This window comes from Hydra viridissima, unplaced genomic scaffold (assembly GCF_058129835.1).
Source record: "Hydra viridissima isolate aposymbiotic clone 2 unplaced genomic scaffold, HvirCarnegie_v1 scaffold_8, whole genome shotgun sequence".
NCBI lineage: Eukaryota > Metazoa > Cnidaria > Hydrozoa > Anthoathecata > Hydridae > Hydra > Hydra viridissima.
In genome coordinates this window covers 14291738-14310605 of record NW_028324307.1, presented here as the reverse complement: position 1 = coordinate 14310605, position 18868 = coordinate 14291738, and the positions used below count along the sequence as shown (strand labels likewise).

General features: G+C 26.9%; 1 protein-coding gene across 2 annotated transcripts; it reads left to right on the top strand.

Moving 5' to 3' along the window:
* Positions 1-5670: 5670 nt before the first annotated feature.
* LOC145194603 (cyclin-dependent kinase 5 homolog) lies at positions 5671-17015 on the top strand. 2 transcript variants are annotated; one of them, XM_080072267.2, is made up of 16 exons: positions 5671-6696; positions 9665-9801; positions 10402-10533; positions 12921-12977; positions 13162-13276; positions 13554-13648; positions 13829-13891; positions 14043-14104; positions 14202-14384; positions 14644-14734; positions 14878-14941; positions 15101-15149; positions 15245-15287; positions 15384-15474; positions 15561-15641; positions 15750-17015. In XM_080072267.2, the coding sequence occupies exons 1-16, from the start codon at positions 6516-6518 to the stop codon at positions 15782-15784; spliced, it is 1479 nt and encodes a 492-aa protein (XP_079928393.2). In that variant the 5' UTR covers positions 5671-6515; the 3' UTR covers positions 15785-17015. The 2 variants fall into 2 exon arrangements, with proteins under 2 accessions (XP_079928393.2, XP_079928394.2); XM_080072268.2 differs by having other exon boundaries at positions 6258-6639.
* Positions 17016-18868: the final 1853 nt, after the last annotated feature.

The following is an 18868-nucleotide window of genomic DNA, read 5'->3' as shown; positions in this document are numbered from 1 at the left end:
CTTATCAATGCCACTGTAAGAAAAGATGCTGTTAAAAGTTTTAAAAGTAGACAGAGACAAAAGTAAAGTTAAAAAAACAAACAAATATTATAAATAGATAAAACATAGAAATGGATAAAATATATAAAAGAACATAAACCTTAACCTGTGATTTCTTTATAAATTCCCAATGTTGTTGTCAATTTAAATGTATTATTAACAGATATAAAAATGTATATTAGACACAAATATATATAATATACATAGATATATATGTTTATATATACATAAATCGCTGGTATGAAAACACAAAATGCCAGTTTTCTGTGAATACTTTTTATTTGTACTCGTAATATTACATTTATTTCGCATGAGATATGTTTTTTCTCTGTAATTGCGCAGCCATCTTATTTATAAATAGGCCTCTTAGAATCGGCCTCTAAAATGTAACATATACGGCCGTGTAATATAGTAGGCCATGATCCTACTTAAATGGAAATGTTTTAAATTTTCAAGGATTACTATTACGCGTGCTCAAACTTACGTTGGTTATGGTTTTAATGATTTTTCCAATAAGGCTTACGTTTAAGGCTTCGAATATGTCAACAAATAAGAAATAATTTTTTTTCATTTTTAGCACCACTCAAGCATCTAAATTCGGACGTCTCACGCCCCTAGTATCACAGGTTAACGAGGAAAGTATTGCTCTTAATTCTTGCATGTTGATAAGTAAAAAAATAATTTATACGATTTTCAAAACTAAGTATATGCATGCTTCATAAAATTCCATAATGAGGGAAATGCATACTAGTACCAATACTCTATAGCAATTAAAATGGAAAATTTTAAATATTTTGATAGACAACTTTAAGAACTACTATATACTGTACTTAGCCAAATGTTATTTAATTGTGAAAGCAGGTCAATTAGTTTACCCTATTTAGACCTTGTTTCAGTATGGTAGAACAAATTGTAGTTATAAATTGTATTCTGTAACAATAAAATAACTTTCTTTTCAAAATGTAAATATTAGATTAGTTGTCTCTAGTCATCACATGAAAGGAAAACAATTAGAAGATTATGTATAGCTTTTGGTATAACTGTAACTATCTCGTATATGTAGTCGGTTATGTAAAATAAAGAAAGGTTCAACTTTCCAGTTTCACCTAATGCCCGACATACCAAAAGCTATTCTATGTTACTTATTTTTTTACTTTGTAGTTTTGTAGTTATATAAATTTTTAGTTTTTCTTCATAAATCTGAACCTTTTGACAGTCGTAATTCTGACCAAAACACCAACGCATTTTTTTTTCTTTTTTTTTTTTCTTTTTTTTCTCGTAATTCAAGCATTTATAGGAGTTTTGTTATGCCGCAAAGTTTGTAGTTTCTTTCTTTTTTTTTTTGTATATTCTTTTATGTAAAAAACAAGGAAGGTTATTTATATGTATATTTATATGTTTGGAACTTTTTCAAATTTAAATTGCCTCGTGATGTCATTGAACGGCAGTGATATAGTTCTTGCTTCCTCTTGTTTTGAAATACCCATGTGCCCTTTTATCACCTTTATGATTTTCATACTTTGTCTACACAAGCAATTTCAAACAGAGTGATGGAGTTATTGAGTTTACCTAAAAATTTTTCTAAGCCATTTACATCAAACATAACAGAGGACGATGAGAAATGGTTAAAAAATTTAATCCCAAAGTCTTTGTCTCTTGAGACAATGCCCTCCCCCCTCCCCCGAGCTTTTTTTCCATCCTCCTCTTTCCCCCGAACAAAATTACAAAATAAAACTAAGGATTCTGAAGTTAAAATATTAAATGGTTTAGCTTATTCAAAAACTTCAAAAACAATACCTCTATACTTTTTCTCTTTCTCGGTAATTCAAATATTTAATAATTTATATCTTTTATGAACATTCTTTTATAAAAATACAGTTCCTTTATGAACACATAATTCTATTATAATCACACAATATTTTTTTTTTATGAAAATAATATTCTTACAACAGCGAAATGAAAAAAACAAAGCCAGAATTAGAACTAAGTAAATTTCTCAAGGTTATCCTTAGGTTTCTCGCTGCGCTAAATAATTTTTATGAGCTTGATTAATTTTCTTTTCTTTGCACACTTTAAGCAATTACGTAACTAAATGAATTTCTTTAAAATTTTTGAGAAAAAATCAGTAGAGAGTTAGCACCTTTGTATGTATGTATATATATATATATATATATATATATATATATATATATATATATATATATATATATATATATATATATATATATATATATATATATATATATACATATATATATATATATATATATATATAAACACTCACACACACACACATATATATACATATACATACATGTGTTTGTTAACTCCATGAGAATATATATAAAAACTGTTCCTCTCAAAAATGTTTGCAAAGGAAGTCTTTTCTTAAGATTTTTTATTCACAAATTGTAAAAAGAATAATTATTAGATGGCACTTAATAAAATTTTTCGGATTAGTTTTTGTGCTACTGAGGAAGTTGATTCTCATAAATAAATAAAAGCAACCTTTAACTGTAAAGTTCAGAAAGGAATCCGCTTAAAGAATGTAAATTATGTACATCAACTGTACCTTATTGGCTTTTTATGAACGAGTTTACATACCAAGCTGAATTGCTGAAAATTGACCAAAATTCTAACTGATAAACTACCCAATCCGCAAGTTTTTGCTTTTTTTTAAAAAATTTTCGATCCTATTTTTCCGAAGACGCTCACGACATTTTGATGTATTTTAGTATACTTAGTCTTTTTCTCCTTTTCAAGGTCTCCACCTTATGTACATGCAGCAAGTATGAAACTGCATAATTGAAAATGTGAAAGCTGAACTTGATAAACGCTTTTTAAAAATTATCTTAACGATCAACCATCGTAGCGTTTGTGCGGACGGTCAACTTTCATAATTACTTAAAAGTAATTTTTTTTTATTTCGCGCTGACATAGACCAATATTTATTCTGTAAATCGCGAAATATAGTTTTAGGGTTATTTTTTGAAATAATTTTTAAATATATCCAAAATAAATTATAAAGCAAAAATTTATTAAATAATGTAAATTGATAAATTTATGAATCAAAAAATAGTGACTTAGTTTAGTGGCATGCCGAAGCCATTACTTTTCATCCAACAAATAGTTAATGATTTCTTTAAAATATGGCTTTGTTTCTGTATACGGTTTATATATCAAGAAAATTCTCGCTGTATAAAGTCATCTAATAAATTGATTTTTACAACTGATTATGGATAATCACGAAAAATTTGGATGGACTAAATCTCATGGGCTGTAATCAGTTTAAAAATCTAATTTATTGGCGACTGGAAACAGTGAAAACTTTTCTTTGAAAATCTTCAAGAGAAACCAGTCGAATGAATAAATCTCGTCTGTCTTCGTTAATCGCTCAAAATGAAAATCGTCAACCGTCTGAAAATGAAAATATAAAACGCCGGATAAAAGGAAGGAAATATTACTCTTGTCTCCATTATTTATTAAATGACAACTTTTTCAAAATAAATATAGGAAACGTTTAATAGAGAACGACAATTATTCGTGCGTTCTTTAAATAACTTTAACAGTCGGCCTGTCATGATCTTTCTTTATTCTATTTATTTACTTTTATTAACTTATTTTAAAGAATGTAGGATGAAATTCGCTTTCCTAAACTTCAGCTGCACAAACTTGATTCAAGCATTTTATCCTATTGCAGAGTAAAGTAAAAATGAAAACTACATTCGGCCCAAAACTACATTCTTAAAGAATAATTTTAACGTACTGAAAAAAACTTTCTTTCGCTCTAAATTCTTTTTACCGCAGTTAAAAAAACTACAAATAAATTTGTTAGTGGTCAAATATTCTATCCGACTGTGAACTGAGAAAATCGAAATTTATATTAGAATGAGTTATTATTTTGTAATTCAATAATAAAAAAACATCTATTCAAATATTTGGAGATAAAATATTTTTACAGCATAATTCTATTAATACAGTTGGCCGTTTTTTAGCCAAACTCCTATTTCGGCAAAACCAGACAATTCTGTCTAATAACCCATTGATATTAGGAACTTCAAACTAAGTTCGAAAAAGTTTCAGACAATGGGGAAGCTAAGGGGGACCCAAGAGTTCCCCCTTCAGTTTTAGCCTAAAGAAGAAAAAAAACAGTTTTATTCTTTTGAAGTTTCTTAAAGCTAAGTTTGAGATTTCTTGCGTTCTAGATTTAAATTTCCTTACATTCTGATTTAAAATTTTACATACAAACTACACCATTTGGCGGGTCAGGCTATCGTAAAAATAGAAATTTTAAAATTGTGGATGTTGCTACCAGCAACTGTTGTCTGCAATTGAAGCGCACAACCAGAAAATGAATTAATTTCAAATTAATATCAACCGTTTATAATTAGTTTTTTATTTGTCAGAAATTCCTGCGTGCGCTTTTGTTTTCAGACGTCGTTGTAATGATAGTTCAAAAAACTTTGACATCGAAGGAGTAATTTTAACTAAAAAGAACTTATCTACAAAGAAAAAAAGTAAAATGATTAAGCAAGGGCTTGATTTCAATTTAACAATAATATTAGCAATTAAGATAAGAGCGCGCTTGAAACGGGACTACATCACAACTTCGAATTTCGCAATTTGTCGTATTATAAAAAACGTCGGAATCGAAAAAAAAAAAATTTCTTTAATATTTTGGATAGAATTTCTAATCGGACCGAAAGGTTAGATTTGCAAAAAACTCTTTCACTAAGTATTGGCCACAAACGAATTAGCTGAAAAAGTTTACGAAAGATAAAATTAACTGAAATATTGTTAAGAAATGCGAATTACCCAAAGACCTTTCAATAAAGAGATTTTTTTCTGAAAAAACAGTTCGAAGCTCGGTCAAAAATAGCCAAATTGTAATTATGATGGATCTCCTTTAGAACTAACTTTCAGGTGCATCTTACTTAATTTGATTTAAAAACAAGATATCTTTGACAAATAAAATCCTGATTCTTTGTCTAAATTTGAATTAAGAAATCAGGTTTTTTTTTATGAAAAGATTTGGTTTTTTTTTTTTTTTCTTCGTGTAAAGAACAAAAAAGTCTAATAAATAACTCATGCCAAAGTGGCGTCAAAAATCTAAAACACAATGTTCAAATTCCCTTAAAAATCACAAAGTCCTCTTTATTTTGCTAATTCATGTAGACGAACACACCAATAAGTAATAAATAGAAAAAAATCTAGTTTTAAATGCAAAATATGTTAAAAACTTTAGTTGTAGAATAGTCCACTTTAAGTTAGAAGCAGAAACAAAAAAATTGTTTATGAAAACGATAAATTATCACATTTTACGTGACAAAATACCAAAACACAAAACACTAAAATCGAAAATTGCCTAGAAACTTGTGTTTCATGGGCTACAATGCCATGTTAATTACAAAGCAAAATTCAATCTTTAAATGTTTGAACTGTATGACAACAGAGTTTAAGCGTAACAAAAGCATGGCGGGTAAAAATCTATATATTTACGATTGTTTTATGGCGTTGGAAAGTGGTGAAGTCGATGCTGAACATACAAAAATTTCACAGCCGCTCGATGTCGCCTAATATTAAACCGCGGATGTAAATAACTGTCTTTTGGATTTCTAAAATCTTCCTTTTATATACATCCGTGGTTCTTGAACTCAAAAGTGTGCAGACTTCCACTGGAAGCGGTGAACAAGACGACAATAACGGATAAAAAGATGAAACAAAGTTAAATAGATTTTTATCGGAACTTATATATTAAACATTACATAAAGGCTTTGTAATATTTATATGTAATATGTATGGTGAACTTTATATGCATAAATTCATATCATTTATTTCAAATCAAGTTTAAAAGTCTTTACATTTAAAAGACAAAACACATCAAAAATGAAAAATGGTGAAATACTACCTCAACATTCAATATATTTGTTTATCGCGCGCATATGTAATGCATAAATACCTACATATACGTACCCGCAAATACATCTTATTATAAAAAAATAATCTTTTGGCGCTGATACCATATCAAATAAAAAAAGTAATAAATCGTGAATGCAAAAATTGTAAGAGGAAGAGACGAAAATAAAACGAAACGCTTACGGTGGAGTAGAACTCCCCTCTGATTTCCATTCAAATAATTCTCAATATTCTCTGTTTACATTAGGTGATAAATCGAGATTAATACAAGATATTGTGCAAATCAATCCGACGTTATGAGTGGTTGAACTTCAAATCGTGTTTTATTTTCACAAATTTGTTGTCTTGATTCTCTATGTGATAAAATAAAGTTCGTTTCGGAGACAAATATGAAGTGGGATATAATGGTTGACTATGTTTTGTTGTAAATTGGCAAGAAAAGTGTATATATCAATGAACTTAAGTGACGTTTTTATCTTAAAAGATTTTCTGTAAGCGTGCTGCCACTCTTAATAGTTACCTCTCTATTTTCTGGAGGAGTTTAACTTTGAAATTAAATTATGAAACGATTGAAGAGGGCATTATCACTTACTAAATCACCAAGAATAGAAGAAAGCATATCAGAAATTGAAGAGTACTTGAAGGAAACTCAAATTGATGAGATAAGAGAACATGAAGAAAATGGTATTTTTATTCATTCCGTTGGGCATTTAAATGGCAATAACAATCAAATAATAAAGGGTAATATAGCCCTTAGTTATGGTCAAGTATTTTTTACCATCTTTTAAATCACATTATTCTCTAAATATTTTGTAAGACAAGTTTGTTAAACTATGTCATTCTGATCATTTTTAACCACTTGAAAATATTATTATCATTGTTGTTGTTGTTGTTATTGTTGTTGCTGTTGTTGTTGTTGTTGTTATTGTTGTTATTGTTGTTGATGTTGTTGATGTTTTTTTTTGTTATCATTTTATATTGCCATAAAGTCTGCTTTTTAGATAGAGTTTTAAAAATTTGCCGTTCTAAAGGCATCATTAATAACTAAAAAGATGAATTATTTTTTATAAGAACTTATCTATCAAACTATACAATAGATTAATGTTATTCGTATATATACTATCTATGGTAAACTTTATATGTAAATTTACATCAATTATTTCAAATCTAGTTTAACAGGCTTTATTTTATAAAAAAGAAACATAGCAAACTTTAAAAAAAGTGACACAAGAACTCTCAAAAATCTCAGCTTTCCATATGCATGCATATATATTTATATATATATTATATATATTTTATATATATATATATATATATATATATATATATATATATATATATATATATATATATATATATATATATATATATATATATATATAAAGCAGATTACAGCCCACCATAAAAAACTTAGAACAAGCATTTATAAATAGATAGCATGTTGAAAAAAAAGAGAAGTATTTTAATGATAGATCATTATTTTTAAAACTAGTACAACTTAAATTTAGAGTATGTTTGTTATTTTTAAGAATTAAGTTTAGTTATATAGTATGCATCACCTTTCTATACTTACCTTTATATAGTATAACAAAAAGTTTTAAGCTTAAGCAATCTTAATGATAATTGGATATAAAAAAGAATATTTCTATCCTTGGCAACTCATAAATTAAGTCATTTTATACAAGTCAAACATTTACTATTTGAATATTATGAGCTAGTGAATAGCTTAAATTATGTACCAAAAATTAATAATTTATGCAATAAATAAATTAAAATATTTGTACCACCTTGATCAATACACAATATCCTTTAAAAAGTTATAAATTTTAATTCTATTTTGATGAGAAACTCCATTTTTACTATAATGCAGTAAAAATAAAGATTCAAAAAAATTTTGTATATATATATATATATAAATTTCTTTAATGTTAAGCATGAAACTGATAATTGAACTTTTAGCAAATGAAATATTTTTGTTTCCTAAAGAACTGGTTTTCCAATATTATTGTTTGGCTTACTTAAAATTTTACTTTTATGTTTTATACATAGTAGAAAGAAAATAAAATTAATATAAAGTTAATTATACTGAGCTCTTTGAATTAAAATCCATAAATATTTTTGATTAATTTTTTGATTAATTTTTAATAATTGTTTCAAATTAAATAAATTTTTGAAACAATATATAGTTTCATTGAAAAATTTTTTATTTAATGAAAAACCTTCTGCAAATATTGATTTTTGAACCAAGTTTTGTCCAAAATACTTATGAAACCAGAAAAACATCTATCATTATCTTTTATTATACAAGATAATATAACCACTTGCTATAGATGTTATATTATAGAAGGTATTTGAGTGTTAAAAAGTGCTATAATTTATAGTTTGATTGTTATCATATTTAATTAATATAGTTATGATAGGAATGCTTCAATGATAACAGTTATAAAATTAGGAAATAAATTTATTATTTGTTTGACACTCAGTACCAGACAGATTATTAATAATTTATTTAAAAAAAAAAAATCAAAAATAAACTCCTTGTCATGGTATTTTATAAATTGACAATTTATATATACAAAATAAATAATCATATATAGTCTTACTAAATTTTTAAAAATCTTTTTTCATACTTTGTATATTATCTTCTATTTTTAATCTTGGTTTTCATCAATAACATCAAAAATTTATTACACAATTTAAAAGCATATATAGTTTTAAAATATTCTTGAAGCATTTTGAAGGTCTTATTTCTTTTTTAATTATGTAGCTGTGCTTTCAATTGAAAGTATCAGTTGCTATTGATAAAGTTCTTCAGCTTATAAAAAAAAAAAAAAAAAAAAAAAGCTACAAGTTTAGGGAATTTTTTTAGATTTTTAAAACATGAGAAAAACATGAGAGGCCTAAATTCAAGTCAATTTATAATGATGATAATAATAATAATAATAATAATAATAATAATAATAATAATAATAATAATAATAATAATAATAATAATAATAATAATAATAATAATGATGATGATGATAATAATAATAATGATAATAATAAGAATAAGAATAAGAATATTAATATATCAATGCTGAAGCAGAGGTAATCTATCTCTGCAGAACCTATCACTAGGTTATTGTAGCCATTACTATAATTAACCATACTATAAACATTACTATACACATAAAGATACAAGCATTTAATTGTTAACATCACTGGCTATTATACCATTGCGAATGTAAATGTTAGTAATCATATTTGGATGATAAAATAGCCTTAAATGAGTTTAATGATATTGCATTAGTATCTTCGGTTTTTAAGGTATTCCACAATTTTGCAGCTCTGTTTGTAAAAAAGTTAAATCTTGCTGGACAATTTTTTATTAGTTCAATATTCAATTTATGCCCTTGCCTACGTGTATGAATCCCAGGTTTATACCAAAATTAATTTATACCAAAAAAACATAAGAGATCTAAACTCATGTCAATTTATACCAAAAAAAATGTTCCTTGCTTTTTTATTACTTGCTTATAGTCAACATAATTTAACATTTTTGTTTATTAATATTTTACATGTTATTTTTAATGTTAATGATATTTATATCATCATCATCACCATCATCATCATCATCATCATCATCATCATCATCATCATCATCATCATCATCATCATCATTTCTACTATTATTATTTCAGTTGCTTTTATTATTGTTTCGTGTTAGGTACTGATAACAAATTGGCAAGCCGAACACACAGTGTTATGTCAAATGACTCTGGGCATGGATCTGGAAATGAACTAGACAGTCAACCCAAATTAGCATCACCTGTGCGATTTCGTAGGATGGCAAATTTTTCTTTGGTATATAACTTAACATATTTTTAGTAAAAGTTTTCAACACATTGAGTTGGTAATTGAGCAATAGCTTTTTAATTTGAAAACAAAGTTGTATAAAGATATATGTATGCTGCATATATAAAAATGTATATATATACATGCTCAAAATAAATAATATAGATCTACATAATTTGTATGTAAATATATATGATTTTTAAGTAAATATACATGATTTATATATAAAACTAAATGTAGCAGGAAAATTAAATCAGGGGTATTATAACAAATATACAATCTAATTTTATATATATTTTAAATTCTTTATATATAATTTTATAATTTATGATAATGTAATGTAAGTATTGATAATATTTGTAGAAGCTGACCAACTCATAAGAAAATATTAAATTATGATAAACAAAGAGTTTGATTGAAGAAATGTGCACACAATTTTCTCTTAGTAAATTTACCGTATTTATGAATCATTCCTAATTTTTCAAATCCAATAGAAATCTCCAATAGAAAATGTGATAAAAATTCATTTTAGATTTTGTTCTGCTAAATTATTTATTACTTGAATCAGTAACATGAATACATAATTTACTTTCACTCATTCAATTGAAGGAAATACAGAAAAAACGGATGTCATTGCCAGCTAACTTGAACCTGTATCCAAATATGTTTGACCACACTGCAGTTAGCCCATCATCGCCTTTTGAGCACCAAATGTCTAGAAAGGAGCGTCGGGCTTCTATGGTATGTTTTAGCTTAACTTCTGTTTTCATTTATATTCTGTTTTATTTATTTTTTTGTGTGATACATTATAATTTGTGTGTGTGTGTTTTTTAACTTAACTTTTGTGTTTACTTTATTGTAATCATTATCTTTTACAGTTATGGTATTTCTATTTTTATTATAGGCTTTTTTTTTTGTTTTGTTAAATGTATCATTGAAAATTTATATCATAAGCTTTTGCAAGTTGTTTTAAACCATTTCTGACAATGATAAGTCTATATGGCTTTCAAGTCTAGATGCTATATATGCTTCTAATAATTTTTTTCTTGTTATTTTAAAATCTTACATATAAGTATGTACCAAAATAAATAAAAATTAGGGTTTGTAATATCAAAATTAATTTTTTTCTTATTCAGAATTAAGATTATTCTATTAAAATGCTAAAATGATGCTTTAGTTTGGGAGAAATTTATTAAAAATTAAAAAAGAAAACAAAAACAGAATCTCAACATTATTTTCATTGTTAACTCATTAAATAATAATATTGGAGCAAAATGGTAACCAGCTGATTTATCTTACCAAGTGGTAAAGGTCCTGCTTTGTAATTTGTTTAGTAGTGTTGGGATTGGTTTATTTTTATAAAAGTGTTCAACAAATAAGTAAAGATGTAATGTAAATATAAATATATGTGTGTATGTGTACACACAAACATAAACTATAAAAAACAACATTTTGATGTTTTTTTAAAATCAAATTCAATAATGTTAAAATATAATAAAATTCAATGATATTAAATGAGATAAAATTGAAAACAATCCATTGAATTTATTTCTCAGCTTTCTACATCACAGCTTTTTTCTATTGCTTGCTGCATATATTAAACATCTCAAGTGAGTTGTGTATAATTCCCTAAAATAGTTTGAAAATATTTATTTTTTGGAATTTATTGTTAGTTAGTTTACTAATTAATTAACATTAACTAAAAAAATCTTTTTAAATTAATGTTGGTATGTTTTTTATACAATATTCTGACAGATTTTTTAAGCTTCTCTGTGCACATAGTTATGCAATCAAAAATTCAAGTCACAGTTTTATTTTTATTTGATTATTGTTGATTTGTTTGAATGTTAAAAAGAATAAATAATAAAATTTCCTTTTGTATTGGTGGGGTTAGTTAGGCAATTTTTTTTGTTGTTCTTGAAGCAAAAAAAGCCAACTATTTTTTGAGCAACCTTAAAGTTATTTGCAACATCAGAGTTCAGTTTTGTTGATTAAGCTTGTGAGCATGTTACTTAGAAAATTTGTAGATATAATTATTCAAAAAGAAATGAAATTATGCATTTAGAACCAGCTTTTCATGAGGAATCTGTTTGAGCATAATTCATAGGTATCTATCACAGTTTAGTAATAGATAAATTATACCTATGAATTTTGCTCTAGCCATCATACCACCTATAAACACTGCTATTGCACAGTTAACATGTTAATTGCTGACTGTGACATAGCCTTCCAGGATATGTTACTGTTGGCCACCAGCTGTACATGCAGCAACATGTTAATATGCCATCTTAACACCAACAAGCACTGCTACAGCACATTAATATGCAGTTAAAGTAAAAGACTTTCTTTTGATAATAAAAAGATTTTACATTTTGAATGATAATGTTTAAATAAATTGTAGTTTAATATTTATATACTCTTGTAGTTAAAATTAAAAAACTTCAAATTTGAATATATTTTTGTTATAAATAAGTTAAAAAGTGCTATCTATAAAAGTCAAACATTATTTTGAAACAGCATTTGCTAAAAATAATTAAAACATAATGCATAATTAAACTGCTTTTGAATAATTATATGTACAGATTTTATGATAATCTTTTTAGTTACAGTGTAAACCAGTCTTAAATATGATATTTAAAAAGTTGAATATCTTGAGAACCACATTGAATTGAATGTCCAAATTTCTCCACAAATCTTAGGAAAAACTTACTTTCTATCTTCATAAAATTAAAATTTTGATATTAAACTAATTACATTTCCTTAAAATATTTTTATGAGCAGTTTTTCAGTGAGGAGGAAGGTCACTTCAACCATTTCTAGCTTAAAAAACCAACGTTTTGAAAAAAATATTTAGTCATGATGTAGAAATTGTAACCGAATTGATGTAGAAAAAATAATAGAAATTGTTCATGGAATTAGTAAAGAAATTTACTTTTAATCAAAAATATTTCAATCTTTCAACTTTCAGCTGTAAAGATAAAGCAAAAAGATTTTTAAACTCATATAAAAGCAATGACTTTCAATAAAGAGAATCTTTTTTAGTATACAGTTTGCATTTTGTGCTAAAAATTTATTTTGAGTTGTTCTCTTGCAAGTTTGCTGTAAGTAAAAACTAAATTTCTCTTCAGGCTGAGTTAGGTTATGGAAAAATGAGCTCATACACAAAACTTGATAAGCTTGGCGAGGTGAGTTTTAGTTTTAAATATTTTTCTTTAGCAAAACAGCTTAATTAGTTGCAGCTTAGAAACTATGTTTGATACAAATAGATTTCTTGAATGTATTCTACAAAGTATGATAAAGGCAGAAAAAACAACCTAAGAGTTTTTTCTGCTTTTATCACACTTTGTAACATTGAGCTTTAAATCATAGGGTACGTATGCAACAGTTTTTAAAGGAAAAAGTCGTTTAACTGACACGATAGTTGCTCTCAAAGAAATTCGTCTTGAACATGAAGAGGGTGCACCATGTACTGCGATTCGTGAAGGTTTTTTGTGCTACCTTTAGTTTTTTCCAAACTATTTGTAGACGAGTTTTAGTTTTTAAATATTCAATGCTAAGTAATATTTTTGTTAATTCCAAGTTTTAAATGATTTCTAAAACCAGTTTTTCTTCACTTTTCACATTTTATAACACAAAAGTCTCTTGAGAATCTTAGATACTGTCCAGGATTTTGCTGCATTAAAGTGATTTTTTTGGTTTGGTTTTTACTAAAAGTAGTTCTCCTTTTTTTAAAATTTTGTTTTAAAACACTTTATTTTTAGTTTCCATACTTAAAGATCTAAAACATGCAAACATTGTTACTCTGCATGACATAATACACACTCCAAAATCTTTGACACTGGTTTTTGAATATTTAGTATGTTTTTGTTCTATCAAGTTTTTCTTTTATTTTTCATGTTTTATTTGTCATCGTTATGCATTTTTAATTACACTTACATTTTTTTTCTTTTAGATTTTCTTGTATTATTTTCATACAATAAGATTTGCATCAATAGATTTTTAATTTTACCTTTAAAATGAAAATGTTTATTTCAAGGAAAAAGATTTGAAATCTTATATGGATGATTGTGGTGGAATAATAGCTTTATCAAATGTTAAAGTGAGTTCATTAATTTGGTTTAATTCTTTTGTTTGCATGGATAATTAAAAAGAAAACAGAGACCTTATCTATCCAACCAACCATTTAAGCAGTGATTTTTGTTTTTGTTAATTTTATTATTTTAATCATAAATTTGTTCTATTGTTTGTAGTTATTTATGTTTCAAATATTAAGAGGTCTTCATTACTGTCACAAAAGGAAAGTCCTGCACAGGTAGAACATCTTTTCAATATTATTTTTAGTTTGTTTAATTGGTTTTTCGTTGAACCGTTTTTGTTGTTTATTTTGATAATGAAAATGACATTTTTAGAGACTTAAAACCTCAAAATTTACTGATAAATGAAAAAGGAGAATTAAAACTCGCTGATTTTGGATTGGCTCGAGCTAAGTCTGTACCTACAAAAACATACTCAAATGAAGTTGTTACATTATGGTATCGACCTCCAGATGTCTTGTTAGGTTCTACAGAATATAATGCTTCTATAGATATGTGGTACGTGTAACTTTTGGTCTCAAAGATGTTTAGTGAAGCAGTTAAAACATCTTTAGCTTCAAATAGATTTTTTTTAAGGACTTGATGGTTTCTTCATCCGTATATATTTTTTTAATGTTCTTGTTGGTATATGTAGTATTTGATATAATTACTTTTTGTATTAAAATGAATTTGTCTCTTAAATTAAATTTCACCTCAAAAATTTCTCATATAATCATCATATGATCTATAATATAGTAATAGTCTATTGCACTTATAGGGGTGTGGGGTGCATATTCTTTGAAATGGTATCTGGGCGGCCAATGTTTCCTGGCTCTACATCTGAAAATGAACTTACATTGATTTTCAAGGTGGATGTTTTCATATGTTTCTCCATTAGAGAATTGGTTTTTACATTTTGAATTGCTTTGCAATTTTTCTGCCCTTTTTTCTCAAAGTTTTTGTATTTGTTGTTGCCAATAAGGTTTGAATTAACTTCTCAAATTATTGTCAGATGCTGGGAACACCTAACGAAAAAAGTTGGCCTGGTATCACAACTAACCCAGAATTCATAGCTGGTGTGTATTTTTTTTGAGAGGAGTTTTTTAAATTTACTTAATTTGAGAAAATGATATTTGAGAACTCAGAAATAAGTAAAATAAGTATAGTGATTACAGTAAATTTCTGTTACAAGACCATCATTTTCTTTGACTTTATTTTGGTGCTTGCGTTTTTAGGTCGGTTTCCGAATTATCGAGCAGAGAAGTTGCATAATCATTTGCCAAGGTGTGTTATTTGTTCTAAATTTTAGTTGTCTCATTATCATCATAGCAATCCAATTAACTCATTTTTTTCTAATCCTCTGGAATTTTCTCGTCTAGAGTTGAGCTAGAAGGATTAGATTTGCTACAAAAATTTATTTGTGTAAGTGAAAAAAAATTTAGTTGCTTTTGTTTCAATGCACTGTGCCCAATGTTTGTGAATAGAGCTACTCTAGTGTTGATTGTTATTTATTTTAAGTATGTGCCTACAGCACGTGTCGATGCTTTGTCAGGGATGCAACATTCTTACTTTGCTTCCCTAGGATCTGAAGTTTTTAAGTTAAGCGATAGTAAGTCTTTTAAAAAAGTTATCTTTAAACGTTTAACATCCCCTCCTAAATTTTGTCTCTATAAATGTTTATATCTTTGCGTTTAGCTGAATCAATATTTACAATTGGCGATATGCGTTTATCGAAAGACCCTGGGTTTAGATCTGCTGTGCGCCCAGAACGGCAAGGTTAAAAAAAAAATTTGTTTTTCTTGTAGGTGCTTGTTCATCACCATCAATCGGTTGCCGGTTGAATTTTTAGATAAAAATCTAGAAAAAATAAGTTTTTTTTTTTAGGTGGCAATCGACGTCGTCTGAGTTTATTATTTTAAGCTATAGCGCATATTATTAACTGCACCAAATCCATGAATAGATTCGATTATCTGAAAATGTATGAATCGTCAGCATTTTCTATCCATAACCATTTTGGAATCATTTGGCGAAATGAAGTATGATCATAACACTTCCTAATGAAAAAATGTTAAAATGAAAGGTTACCTTAGTAAAGATGAGCCAATTAAAAAGCAATACTTTCTGCGTTGTTATGAATACATTTTCTTATTCAGTGAAATTGCTTCTAGCTGCAGAAATCCGACCTTATTTTGTATGTGTATTTTTATGGCTGGAACCATACTTTACGCTGCTTGAACAAAATTGTAATTTCTACTTCGGTCCAGTTAATTTTTTTCGAAGAAGCCTCTGTCAGCAATCACGCTTGATGGCACCGGTGGATTATTTTGTGTTTTTTTGCCTTTTTATGAAAAAGAAAATTTATACTTCAGATGGTAAACACAACACACTAAGTTCTTATAAGTATTTTTTGCAAGTTTATACTTTGTAAATAATTTGACCTAATTTATCTTGTTTTCAACAAGCCTCTCTAAACTTCGAGCCCTTTTTCTACATTTCCCAGAACTTTAGTAAATCTTTAGTGAAATTCCCAGAATTTTAGTAACGTTTGATGGGTGCAATTTAACGCTTCATTAACTGCTTGTTTTTGCTTTTATTTTTACTTTTAGCTTTATGTTAGAGTAGCACAAAACTTTAAGTTATTTTTTCATCAATATCTTTTAGGCATAGGTTATGTAGGTCGTTTGACAAATATTGCAATTTAAACTTGATTTTCAAATATTGCAATTGATTTTAGACTGCGTATATTTTTTTGGAAATTTAACTTATATTCTGTCTTGGTGTATAAATTTACGGATGTACACTTTTTTTATAACGTGAACAATACGAATGAAATAATAAAATTCTGTAACATATCTAAATTTATAATATTCTGTTTTGCTTAGTTGTTTTTGTCTTTCTTTAAAGTAGCCATATTTTTTGATCGTCGTCATTTTTTTAAGCATTAGAAAAAATAAAGAAAAAAAAGCAATCTTTGAAGCAGAGGTGACATTTTATTTTTAAACAGAAAAAATAAACTTGGAAGCAAATGTGACATTTTATTTTTTCAATGAAAATTTGTTGGTTAATATGTGAATAGATTTTATATATATATGTTATGTTCGATTTGTAATTTTACTAATTTATGTTTAAACAAAGCGCAATCATTAAAAATGCACCATTCATATTCGTTGTCATTAAAAATGCGCCATTCATATTCGTTGTTATTAAAAGTGCGCCATTCATATTCATTGTCATTAAAAACGCGCCATTCATATTTGTTGTCATTGCTAACGGTCTCTAAAATTTGGAGCACACTTTAAGACACGCAAAAAAAAAAAATAATAATAAAAATAATGCAATAATTTAACATCTGCTCAGTTCTTGTGGCAATTTTAATTTACCAGAAAACATGGTTCATTTTCTATTATCAAACTTATTCAAAAATGTCCTCTAAGTAGAGTACTTGAAGAGAAATTATGAATTTTATTTTAAAAAATCGTTCCAATGGCAACACCATTTATTTTTAAAACTTTAGAATAAAGTACATCGAAACTTGTTTGTTTGTTAGCATAGTTGCTAAGTGCTGAGAACGAATCTAAAAACCGGTGAGCCCAAGATAATATATTTCGCTTATAAAAAATGTTCGTGATCATAGGTTCAGACTGCTGGAAAATTTACATACATGCATACATACATCCATACATATATACATAAATACATACATACATACATACATACATACATACATACATACATACATACATACATACATACATACATTAACTTGTAATGGATGAAAGAAATTCAAATTTTATTGATAACATAATCGTGCAAAAGTTTATGAACAATTCCATTCCCCATTAAGAAAATCAAAACTTTTTTAAGAAAAATGTATTTATGCTAAAAATAGTTTACTGGAGATAATATTTAACTTAAATTGAATTTAAAAAATAATGGAAAGTCAAGGGAATCGTCAAGAGAAAAGAACAACTTAATACGTGCTTTAGAAAAGAAGATTCCTTATAAGCAAATTTCTGAGCTTCATAATGTGGCTAAATCAACAGTTAGCGTACTAGTTAAGTGATATAGAGACCGTAAGACACTTGAAAACAAGCAGCGTCCAGACAGGCCAAAGATAACTACAGAACAACAAGATGCAACTTTGGTAAGAAAATCAAAACAAGATAGTTGAATTAAATAGCATTTTGAGCAATAATTATGTTGTTAAGTGCCAATTAAATTTGTAAAAAAATCGTTTGCATTGAACTTCAAAAGAATGGTAAAAAATTTTATTCAGTAACGAATCAAAGTTTTTTATGTTTGGTGGCAATGATATTAAGTACATGAGATGTCGGAAAAATGAAAGATTTGCTTCTAAACATCAAATGCCAGCAGTTAAACATGGTGATGGCAATATAATGGTTTGGATATCTTTCAATTGTGGTTCTATTGGTCTTCTTCATCCTAACGAAGGCATAATGGATCAGAATGTATATTTAGATATAATCAAGATTGTTATGCTGCCAGATGGAAAGGACAAAATGCCTCGTGGTTGGATTTTCCAGTAAGTTTTACAAGGCTACTAATCAAAATACTGATTTGAAGGTGAGTTAGTAGAAATATATAGGTCTCTCTCTCTCTCTCTCTCTCTCTCTCTCTCTCTCTATATATATATATATATATATATATATATATATATATATATATATATATATATATATATATATATATATATATATATATATATATATATATATATATATATATGAAGACTCCACGGGAAGAAACGGCAGGGTCACATTTTTTCATTTTGAGATAAATCATTATTAAACTTTTAAACTTTTATTAGTTTCGAAGTTTTAGGAAAATTTAGAAAAACTTTAAATATGCATCAAATCATTTATTTGATTTGAATTCAAATACAAAATATGCTATTATGGTTAGTAAAGCTAGAAAGTGTAAAAAGTCGAAACTTTCAAAATGTGACCCTGCCGTTTCTTCCCGTGGAGTCTTCATATATATAT